Genomic DNA, 12,284 nt, shown 5'->3' on the forward strand with positions numbered 1-12,284 from the left:
CTCTGATTGGTAGGTTTCAGCATGAGGAGGGAGATGGGATGGAATACGCGCGAGAGAGAGAAGTCATAACAAGTGGTACAGGACAGGTAGACAACGTGTTTTTCGGATGGAAAATGAGCCAAACGCGAAAACGCAGCAGCATTTGGATGCACTTTAACCAAAACCCAGGCAGTGATAAAGCGCACCATTTGTAAAGGCAAAATATCCTTTAAAGCAGGGTCAACAAATAATCTCCATCACCACTTAAAAACACAGTATCTAATATTAAGAGTTGCGTGAATTTCATTCAAGGCAAGGCAACTTTATTTACGTAACACATACAGAGGGTAAATTCAAAGTAGAACATTCACTGACATGAATATGGTGCCACCTTGTGTCATGTTTACAATGCAGATTATTGACATTAGGTCTGGCAATACAGTCAATCGTTATCCTGGTGATTATTTTGCAGATAAACTTAATAACCCCGCCCCCTTGGCTCTTTTGAACGGCACTTTGGAAGGAACGGAGCCATAAGATCTGGCTCCCTTCAAAGAGCCATAATTCCCATCACTATAAGGAGAGTAGCGAGTGACGCAATTTATAGTTTTAATTTGTACGTCACCAGGAGTAGGACTCAAAGGACTCGGGTTAATCGAGAGGGGAGACTCGTCACGACCAGCTCATTACTAGGATCCGGGTTAATGATCCGGATGAATCAGGACTCACCCATCTCTAATGCGCACTGCAGATAGGGCAGGGATGCAGATCGGGTAGTGAGTCACTACCCGATCTGCATCTCTGCCTATATCCATAACATCTTATATAGTCGTAATATAGCAATGTTAACCCGTTGCTAATGCTTTAAATGCTAAACTTTATGAATGAACCTCCTGAAAACCTGTAGCTTCGTGCTTTAAGAGGTGAATGTCTGTGGTGATTCTTTGGGATGCAAGTGTGAGCGTGTGCTGAATTTCTTCTAACTTTCGACACAAAGGATACATCTCTCCACACACGTTTGGAAACAGGGGAGCAAAGATTCTTGTCTCTCCTCTTTAGAAGGAAACTGGGTCTCCGAGAGCTCGTTCGTCTTCATTCGTCCACTGAACCCGCTCTCACTTTCCTCTCATAACTCATACCTTTCTATAACCAGCTGCATTGTTCTGCTCCTCCCACATCTAAACTCATTTAATCTGCCCAGAACAATAAGGAGAATAAAGATAAATGTCTCAATCTGTAACATTACTGTCACATAATATCTAGCTATAGCAGCGAAATGGGGTTTTCGGCTCTCTACCTGCAGTAAGTGGCATATGTGACTGGAAGTGTGAGATAAATGAAAAGGACCCGGTCTAAAACAACAAAGATAATACATTTAATATTGTTTCTCTTTTGGGCAATGTGAGATACAATGTAAACATGTACATTACAAGATACAAAAAAAAGGAACAAGACTTGTCAAAATGAAGGGGTAGATAAGAAAATGTCCTGTTTTCAAAAGGAATGCACATGTGCAAAATGTCTCCAATCAGAAAGGAATATGGACAGTCTTTTAGATGTCATTATTTTTTGTCCTAGTGTAACGATGCTTTCAACAGATCCATGAGCCCTTGTCACCATGAGGACAGACGACTCTTCATTGGAGGATACATTCACTTTAACAGTGGCATAAAGCTCCTCATGGCATACCTTTTGAAAACAAGGATCTTGCAAGAGTTAAACACAATTTGCATAACAACAATGGTAATAAAAAAATAAAGAAAACAGAAATGAAAGAATAGCACCTCCTTTGGTCCAACTCGAGGCATGTAGTTCTTGTTGTGTTTGACATGCTGGTAACGGATCATCTTAGTCAGTGTACAGATCAAGAGCGTGATGGCGTCGGGCTTCCAAGGTTTTGTTGTTGTTTGGCACACTGCTCTCCACAGCGGGGTGGTGACAGATTATATTCTATAAATTCAACATCCAGGCTAAAAACAGTCTCCACTTTCTCATAAATCGACCTCAGCTTTAACTCCACATCAATCACTGGTGACAGCTCGGCTCCAACGCTAAAATATGGCTGAGGCCCCCGCGCAGGATGGCAGCCGCCGCAGCGGTGTTGGCGATTAGGAGGAAGCTGTTAGCGTTGGAGTATCGTCTGACTGGGGAAGGTTAATTAAGACACACTGTTGTGCTAATTAGAAACAGGGATTCAAACCTAGACAAAGAAAAGAGTTACAGAGACACAGCTGCACGCCTCATTCCTCGACACAGCCCCCTCCCCCCCCGAGAAGGCTCCTGCTGATGCCCGCCGGCTCCTCAAACAACTGCATTCTATGAGGAAGTTTTCAGAATGACATAGGCCTAAGCGCCTGGGATTTTGCATTGTTTTACCCCAAACCCTGCAGCTTTACTCATTCTTTTTCCTTTCTTCCCTCACACTAACTCAAACAAAAGCAACTAATTAATAAAAAACATACATAATCATCTTCCTAAATACCTCAAACACACTTGCTAAAACTTTCTTATCAAACCTACCCCTCCTTCTGTCAACCTTTATAACTCCATCACTCTATTCCAGAGCTGGGTGACTTTCAAAGCCCTTTCTTGATTTATTTTGATATTTAATTCAAGCTTCATTAGATGTGAACAAACACTTCCAATCCTGTGATACACTTCCGCAACATTACATTCTTTTCTCAACAAAAACACAAGGCAAAACAAATAAGAATCCACCATTTGAAGGCTTTTTTTTACCGTCGTATTCCAAAAAACTTTCTTCCAACACTGAGCTCGACTCTCACCCCCTCAGGGCTACATAAGATCTGAGCACTCTGACAGCAAAAAGGAGCTACGATAAGACGTGGGATCACTTTTTAAAGTTATTCTGTGGATTGAGAGTGAGACTGAGAGGAGCTTCAGAGCTGAGAACTCGCCCGTCTCTCGCTGACTTGCAAAAGCAGCTTCGAGAACTTCAAGTGCTGCAATTACAACATTGTTTGGAGCAATGAGATCACAGCTAAGGCGGGGAAGCTGAGAGCTCATTACGTTGCGTGTTGTTGAAGGAGGTTATAAGGAGTTGGATGAAATGGGTTCCCTGTCAGAAGGAACTATATTTCATAGTTTTCAGAGTGGAAACATTACCCATTAGCCTTCTCCAATTAAAGCAGAGCTTCTCTCATCTTGTCTCCTAGAATCCACTTTCCGATCCTTTTCCCTGCGTCCTGCTCTCACACACTTATTCCTTGACCTCTAAATTATCTTCTTCTAAGTGCACCTGCAAACTATCCATCTCATCATGCAAAAACACACACACCCCACTCGAACCCTTCTGGATTTCTCAATGGTTCCACCGGGACCGCTCAGCTGTGTCGAGGAAGGACGGATATGGAAATAAGTGTTGAGGGAAGAAAGAAAGAGGAAGGGGAGACAGGAGGAATACGTTTGGGGTTACAGGGTTTAAGGTGTTTCTCGCCTGAGGTGCCGTCCATTTGTTAAAATAAAAAGAGAGCAAGGAACAAAACTAGAGTGCCGGTGCAGTGAACCTCCGGGGATTTATCAATACACTGGTTTGTCATCATCATAGTGTGTTGGCATGCGGGATGCAGAAATATTACAACTGCCAATCCCATTTCCATTCTGCCGTGGGGGTGCACTGAGGTTTGAGAGTGGTGTAGCTGAACGAGGCTGAGCTGGTATGAAAAAGAAGCCTGTAACCTAAAAGAACACTTTTAGGTTAATAAACTTTGCTTTTTTGAGAAGAGTTTGATAAGATGATTGAGACAACTCTCATATTGTGCCGCTAAATAAAAAGCTAAAGGCAAGAGATAATTAGCTTAGCAAAACAATTAGAAGGATGGGTACATTTAGCTAGCGAAGTTCTATCTAAAGGAGGAAAAATCCCACCTACCGTTCCCTAAAGCTCACTAATTATATTATCTGGGTTTATGTCATTGATTTGATGGCTACAGAAACCAAAGATAGGCAGAGAAAATGTGTGGTTGCAGCCGGGATTATCTCTTGGCCAGGTGCAGTGATTTATGGCATTTTGTTTTGTCAACTAAGTGTAAAATCAAAATATTTGTGTTTGAAGTCTTAGGTATTAAGTATTTACGTTTTATTTCATTCTCAGGGCTAGTTGTTTCCCGCTACTCTAAGTAGGCCTATGCTAAGATAAGATAACCGTGTAGTGTCTTAGCTTCATAGTACAATATTTTCTACAGACCTGGTTTAAGACGTTTACAAAATACATGTGATTTAACAAAACACTTTAATTACCTTGTTAAAAATGTCCTCTAATTGCATCTACTTTTTCTGGTGCATTGAAATTCCAGAATATATACATATATATAGTTGGAGCATAACACAATGCTTATTATTCACTAAACTCTTATGTAATTCTCAGTTTATATTAATGGGAGGCTTTAATTGTCCACATACAAAACGTATGGGAGGAGCTAAACATTCCACGCTGGAGCCGATTGGCGCATACACTCCTTTAACACTAATTTAACTAAGTTTAGAAAAGCACTCCCCTATTAGTAATTAAAGTAAAAAACTCACTTATATCGTTTTGCGAAGTGAAGCTCAAACACACAAGTGGGTTAACAGAGAGCTAAATATGTGTTGGAGTTGAGGGGGGCTTATGTTTTAACAACGAGAGTAGGCCTTTTCTTCTCATATAACTCTCAGCAAGAAAGCAATCAGGGTATATCCTTTAAGGTGGAGACAACCAGCCGGACAAAAGCATTTGTGGAGACAAGCCCCCCTAACAGTAGAGGGAACAATGTGTATTGGCCTGTACACGCAGTAAGTATTTAGCACAATGACGCGTGTACCTGTAGCGCATGGATAAGGCCTGCCTGGGGCTGAGCACAGAGACAAATAAAGCTTTTTCTATTTTTGGGGTACAATCCTGGAAGCTGATGGATTGAACTGAAATGGCCTGAAGGAGCGTTCATCTCCCTGCTCTCTTGTTTACCGCAGAGACGGTTCCAAATGTCACCTTCCGTTGGGGTGATTGGTGAGGAAACAAATCTGACTTGGTTTGACAATGCGTGTGCTCAGAGGACACACTCCAGAGAACAAACAAAAAAAGAGAAAACAACAACACAAAAACAAGAAACTATCAAAATTCCATTCAGGCACGAACGTGACAGGCCGCTGAGGCCCCTGATGATGGGCCCCTGACTCTCCATCCGTGAAGAAAGACCCCAGATGGCTGTAAAGTCAGTACAGAACGGGTCAGTGGGTTTCTGCCATGCCGTTCACAATCACTGTCCAGAGATTCTCATGCGAGTTATTATAAAAGTCCGTCCCGTCAGGAGATAATGAGATGTCACCTACGACGGCTTTGGTCCGATTACTTTTCCAACGCTAACACGATCTGCTTTTTGAGATCCTCTTGAAACGATACACTTGAAACGACGGTAAAAGCTCATGACTGGCAGTTTGACGGGGAGCATCTACTCCCAGCAGATGAAATGGCATTGTTGACGGTTTTCTTTCTGCACCTGTAATTCTCATCCTCTTGTTGACGCATGATGATGTTTCTTATCTATTGCACACTTCCTCGCGGGTACATTTCAGAATTTGACAAATAGGGTAACAAAGACAAGAAAAAAAGCATGAATAAAGACGCTACACAGCTAAATGTATACTCGACACAAAACGATTCCCTTGCTATTTTAGCCAAGTAAATTCAGCTCAATCAATAAAAGCAATATGAAATAATAATAGTGCTGGAGCGAAATGTACAAAGTGATTTAACACATTTACATAATGCCTTCGTCTTGTAGGGAAGGGGACTGCATACAGCAAATCAACTGATTAGTTCTGAATTGTATTATGTATCCTTACATTTTTTCATATACTTCAACAAATGCATTTGCTTCACATACTCAATTAAATTATGATATTTTGCATATCAATGTGAGTGAAGTCCAATTTCTTTAAAAAGAATGATCTGTATAAGCTATACAGTAATATTCTGAGTGGGGGAATAAGGTGATTGTCAAACCGAAATTAGATATAAAACTATTCATAATAAATATGCATAAATCAGGCATTATGTAAAGCACAATAAAGATGAAGGAAGTGCCCTTTTTTTGCTAAAGTTGCAGCAGACAGCATAGAGAAAAAATCTGTTTATAATTTTCAAAAAAATAAATGATTGCCCAATACGAAAAAATGTGTTACAAATTATTTTAGCTGCACCGAGATTTCAAATTAAGTAAAAACAATGTGTACAGACTCTCACTGGCCAGCAGTGCATTTCGTATTGCACTGAGGTAGAAAGGCTAGGTACAATCATGTTTAGTACCACTGACCCCCCACTAGAGGTCTCTGTTTATCCAATTATACTCAAACTCTGCAGGTTACTGTCTCATTTGAGGTGATGAAAGAAGAATAGATAAATAATTTAAAAAACGTATTCAATAAATATTATGCTGAGTATTGACTGCATCTTCACATTAATGCACCATAAAACAACAGATTTAAAGTGCACTAATTCACAAAACAGAACCACTTCGTTCCTCATTATTGTCACTGTGTGATCACAGGGTAACAAACAAAAACAAATATGGTTTCGCTAAAATAGATAACTGCGATCTAGCAGGTACTGCACTTGGTTTAATATTGTGATACTGTCCAGCAGAAACATAATGAAAAGCTAGTGCTGCCTCATACCGAGAGCTCACACCGCTCAATAGAAAATGTATTTCAGCAGTCTTGAACATCAGCCATTTGAATTTTTAAAGTTGGATTTGAGCTCAGAAGGTTAAATTCAAATGTTTCAGTTCTGTTTGTGAGGAGAATTATCTCTAACTTCTGTAAATTATCTTTTAATATATGGTAAGTAACCAAACAACAATTGGAAACAACTCTACACACTATGTTGTTTTGTTTAATATCAAAACTTACTTCTAGTTTAAAAATGGTATCAAGTGCTTCCAGGTATTGATTTTTCAAAAAATTGTTTAAGGTGTTTTGTCAAAAATCACAAAAATAGCCAATGCAATCTCTTTGGTTTGATCACATTTGGGATAAATGCTTTGAAAATATGTCCCTGGGATTCAATTATTTCATCACATTTCCAGTACTCAATACATCCCGCAACAGCGGTATTATTACATGTATAGAAACAACTAAATATTTACAATCAAATGTTCCTGGAGCCAAAAGCACTACAGTAAACCAAAACTATGTAAACTAATTGTTTAAAGTTATTTGCTACCCAGATACAGTATGAGGTGGGTTTTTTCTGGAGAGCAAATTACAATTTTCCAGAAAACTATAACGCGTCTGTTATTTTCAAGTTTAACAGGTTTTACACATCTGTTATCCCAGTTACAGCTGGGATTAAAAACATACATATTAACATGTTTTTCTGGGGTTTAAGAATCTACTACCAAACTTTGCCAATTATTGAAACCTGAGCATCTCCTGCATGTGTTCCAGGAGTTTAACTTCCAATTCAAGGCTGTCGGTGGTAAACAGATGTCACAAGAAAGCAGAAATAATTCTCTACGAAAGACTTGCATCAACATGAGACATTATAACATACAATGATTTAAAGAATACTTATAATGAGATTAAAAGGTTTCAGTTTGCTTGTGGCTTAAAACAAATACAATTCTCTGCTGACTGAGTCTAAACCTCAGTTACTTTCTTTAATCTGTGTTGGACCAATCAGAGCACTCTAGATGGACATCTTGCACTTTGTTTGCACTCTATAGTGGAGCTCTTAACTGGTTATGCAAATTGTCTTGGTGGTGTTCGTAGGCCTATGGCACTCTTAAAAGATTTGGTTGATTTATTGTTTTTCGCAATCCACCATTTAGGACCTCCATTCAGGTGATCAACAAAAGGCACTTATCGGCCATCAGAGTCAGTGATGGGCAGGAATAAGCATAACCATTACCCTGCTCAACTTCTGTATTACATGATGCAAACCTCTTTAAGAGGTTATCACTCCCATTCATACCATTTTATATCTCAAAGACATTACCTCTTCAGATTTCCTCACTCGAGGAGGACCAAACCGACATCCTGTCTCTTAGCCAAAATATTTTAAATCTTTACACTCCTTTTCGTATACATTTTAGTAAACCAGCACTAAAAGTGTCTTTCCTTTTCAGATGAAAACATCTTTCTTTTTTACAAGCTGTCATAAATGTACATTGTTCAAGGACATATTGCTTACGGGTGATTGTGGGTAACATTCTTAAGGAGCCACCAACGTCCTTGGAGTCATCAAAAAGGGGAAAGATAGAGGAAAGGGTAGGGGACGGATGTGGGGTTTATTTTTTTCGCTCTAGATAGTTGGATGGGACCCAACCCTTGCGTGGAAGCAGGCTGTCCTGAACCTGGCAGTACCACCATCCATTGGGGTTTCTTTCCAGCACCTCCAGACAGGTGCCCTCCGTGAAGCCCATTGTCTCCTCATCGCCCCGATAGTCGGCGATGGACACGTACACATCCCTGCCCAGGTTGTTGTGGATCAGCTGGCTCTTCTCGATGGGTTTGGGTCGCACGGTGGACACAGGGATGCCGTTGCGTTGGTTTACGTTGCTTGTGCTGAACGCGTTACCCGAGGATCCCAGGCTGGAGCGCTCTGCGGGCCTCGTCTCACTTTCCACAACGACATGTGGCCGCACGGTGCTGAACGAGGCATTTCGCCGGACGCCAAGAGTGGCAGAACCGGAACCGTAGTGATCGCTTCTGTGGAGCGTGTCGTTTCGCCTCAGAGAACCCGTCATGTAGTGTCCGTCCTTTGATGGCTGTGATGTGGTCACAAATACAGACTGAGGCCTCACTGCCACCTGGCGTACCCCGTTCCTCATCCGAACGCCGCCATTAACTACGGCTGAAGGCTTCGAGAAGCCGCCGGGAGGCTTGGAGGGGATTGGCGGAGTGTTCCTTCTCAAGCCTTGATGCTGCTGATGCTGGCTCAGACCCTGAATGTTGATATTGTTGAGGGCCAGAACGTGCTGCTCGTTCTTCTCCAGGCTGTTGGACTTACTCCTGCCACTCCTGTGTCCTTCTAGTTCGAACCCACCCACATCACCCACTTGTCTGACAGGCTCCAGGTAGTATGAGGGAGCCCAACCCTCTTCGGATACCCAACGGATGTACCACCAACCGCTCTCCTGCTTCTCCAGAACCTCAACCTCCACCCCGGCTGGAAAGCTGATCTCAGAGTCCTGGACCTTCTTATAGACATCCAGGGAGCGGTAGAGAGTGGGGCCTTCCACGTCTGAGTCACCGCGGCTCCCTTTGGAGTATACTGAAGAGAGATCTGAGGTGCTGCGCGAACACATGGAGTCCTCGGATGATATGACAGAGCCTGTTTCAGATTCGTCGCGAGTAGGTTTGAGGCCATGAGGCCGATACTGACTGGTAGGCCTCAGCTGCCGCCTCAGAGAGCTGATGTCCATCCTCTCAGGACTCTGGGGCTCAGATTTGGTCAGGAGAGGTTTAGGTCTAACAGAAGGCTTAGGCCGGGTGGAGGGGCTCTGACCTATTCTCTGCTCCACATCCCGGCTAAAGGGAGCACCTTTCTTGGAACCTCTGGTCAATTCATCTGATGAAGAGTGGGGGCTGTTGTCCTGAGAGCTCAGGCTGATATCTATGTGTCTGCCCAGGGTCTGGCTTCTCCGTGTCATCTCTGGCGTCATGGTCTTCATGGGTCTACCTGCTAAAGGCGAGGATCCGGAGAGTTTGCGAGGGACTGTGGAGGAACGATAGCTCCTTGGGGAACTCGGCTCACTGGAACCTTTGACTGAAGTCCTCTCAGCACCACTGCTTGGTCTGAAGTCATTCTCATAGATACACTCCTCTTTGGAGACCTCCTCCACAGACCTGAAGGAAGTTCTCCGACGAGTGAACACAGGGGACGCCTTGCAGACTGGAGGGGAGGCCTTGCAGGAAGGAGGGGAGGCCTTGCAGGAAGGAGGGGAGCTGCGGTACTTGTCGCTCACCACGCTGCTGATCTTCACATCCAGGGCACGTTCATCCTTAAGGGAATCGGTGTCCGATTCACCTTCACATCCGACTGCAGGAATATCATATTCAGGCTCCTCATACACGGGCCTGCTCACCGGCTCTGAGACTTTTGTAGCAGAGCTAGCAGGAGGGGGGGCCTCCTCCGGTTCTTGCTTCTTGACAGGCGGAGCTGGGGGTGGGACTTTGGGCCGGGTCAGGGTGCTGGTCCGACGACTGAGGTTGGGCTTCTTGCGCTTGTCAATGTAGGAGCAGGGGGCCCAGCCCTCCTTCTCTCCGATCTGCACATACCACCAGCCCCCGGGGTTCTTCTCTATCACCTACACAGCAAGAAATGGAAGATAAAAGCTATGTCAATTAAAGTAATGGAATCTGTCAGAAGTGTTTAATGTTTTTTAAGAGGCCCCTTTATGCTTTTTGGGCTTACCCCTTTCCTTTAGTGTGTGTTATAATGTTTTGTGCATGTAAATGCTCTGCAAAGACTCCAGAGGGATTCTCCCCCCCCCCAGCCCCCCCTGCCTCTAATGGCTCAATTGGACTACTTTGTTTTTCCTACGTAACATAATGACATCACTATGTATTCGCGCTTCTATTGGCTACAAATAGAGTGCGACAGACGTCCTGACTGGTTTCAGACAGAGGGTGAAAAGAGGAGCTGCAGAACAGGCATTATGAGAAAAATAAAGAGCTTTTTGAACATTAAAACATGGAGACAAATACAAATAAAATTACCATAAAAGGGCCACTTTAACACCCTGTAGAATTTGCAGCACAACATAATCGGAAAAAAAAAACATATAGGAATCTATGTTATCTTCATCTCTCTCCTAAATTCCGCGCAGAGCAAATTCTGACTCCGTCATCCATCCATCCATCCATCTTCTCCCGCTTATCCGTGGTCGGGTCGCGGGGGTAGCAGTTCCAGCAGAGAGCCCCAAACTTTCTTTTCCCTGGCGACATCAACCAGCTCTGACTGGGGGATCCCAAGGCGCTCCCAGGCCAGCGAAGAGATATAATCCCTCCACCTGGTCCTAGGTCTACCCCTTGGTCTCTTCCCAGCTGGACGTGCCTGGAACACCTCCCTAGGGAGGCGCCCAGGTGGCATCCTAACTAGGTGCCCGAACCACCTCAACTGGCTCCTTTCGACGCGAAGGAGGAGCGGCTCAACTCCGAGTCCCTCCCTGATGACCGAACTTCTCACCTTATCCCTAAGGGAGACACCAGCCACCTTGCGGAGAAAACCCATCTCGGCCGCTTGTATCCGCGATCTCGTTCTTTCGGTCATGACCCATCCTTCATGACCATAGGTGAGGGTAGGAACGAAAATGGCCCGGAAGACCGAGAGCTTTGCCTTCTGGCTCAGCTCCCTTTTCGTCACAACGGTGCGGTAAAGCGACTGCAGTACCGCTCCCGCTGCTCCGATTCTCCGGCCCATCTCACGCTCCATTGTTCCCTCACTCGAGAACAAGACCCCGAGATACTTGAACTCCTTCACTTGGGGTAAGGACTCATTCCCTACCTGGAGTGGACAGTCCATCCTGCTGAGAACCATGGCCTCAGATTTGGAGGTGCTGATCCTCATCCCAGCCGCTTCACACTCGGTTGCGAACCGATCCAGTGAGTGCTGAAGGTCGCAGACCGATGAAGCCATTAGAACCACATCATCTGCAAAAAGCAGTGGTGCAATCCTTAGTCCACCGAACTGCAGACCCCCTCCCCCATGACTACGCCTCAAAATCCGATCCATGTATATTACAAACAGGATTGGTGACAAAGCGCAGCCCTGGCGGAGGCCAACCCTCACCGGAAATGGGTCCGACTTACTGCCGAGGACCCGGACACAGCTCTCGCTTTGGGAGTACAGAGATTGGATGGCCCTGAGTAGAGACCCCCTCACCCCATACTCCCGCAGCACCTCCCACAGTAACTCCCTGGGAACTCGGTCATACGCCTTCTCCAAGTCTACAAAACACATGTAGACCGGATAAGCGTACTCCCAGGCCCCCTCCAGGATCCTTGCGAGAGTAAAAAGCTGATCCGTCGTTCCACGACCAGGACGGAATCCGCATTGTTCCTCCTCAATCTGAGGTTCGACAATCGGCCTGACCCTCCTTTCGAGTACCTTAGAGTAAACTTTCCCGGGGAGGCTGAGTAGTGTGATGCCTCTGTAATTGGCACACACCCTCTGATCCCCCTTTTTAAATAGGGGAACCACCACCCCGGTCTGCCACTCCTTCGTTACTGTTTCCGACTTCCACGCAACGTTGATGAGACGTGTCAACCATGACAGTCCCTCAACACCCAGAGCCTTCAGCATT

The 12,284-nt window shown here is 44.4% G+C and overlaps 1 protein-coding gene across 3 annotated transcripts in view; it reads right to left on the minus strand.

Annotated features, from left to right (window-relative positions):
• Positions 1-1,332: 1,332 nt before the first annotated feature.
• The window catches only part of sh3pxd2aa (SH3 and PX domains 2Aa), a 136,837-nt gene continuing 125,885 nt past the window's right edge, over positions 1,333-12,284 (minus strand). For all 3 annotated transcript variants that reach the window (XM_034221814.1, XM_034221813.1, XM_034221815.1), the window contains one exon: positions 1,333-10,286. In XM_034221814.1, the coding sequence (XP_034077705.1) occupies positions 8,265-10,286 (2,022 nt within the window). In that variant the 3' untranslated portion in view covers positions 1,333-8,264. The remainder of the gene's footprint in view (positions 10,287-12,284) is intronic.

The sequence above is a fragment of the Gymnodraco acuticeps genome, unplaced genomic scaffold (genome assembly GCF_902827175.1).
Source record: "Gymnodraco acuticeps unplaced genomic scaffold, fGymAcu1.1, whole genome shotgun sequence".
In the NCBI taxonomy this organism is placed as follows: Eukaryota; Metazoa; Chordata; class Actinopteri; order Perciformes; family Bathydraconidae; genus Gymnodraco; species Gymnodraco acuticeps.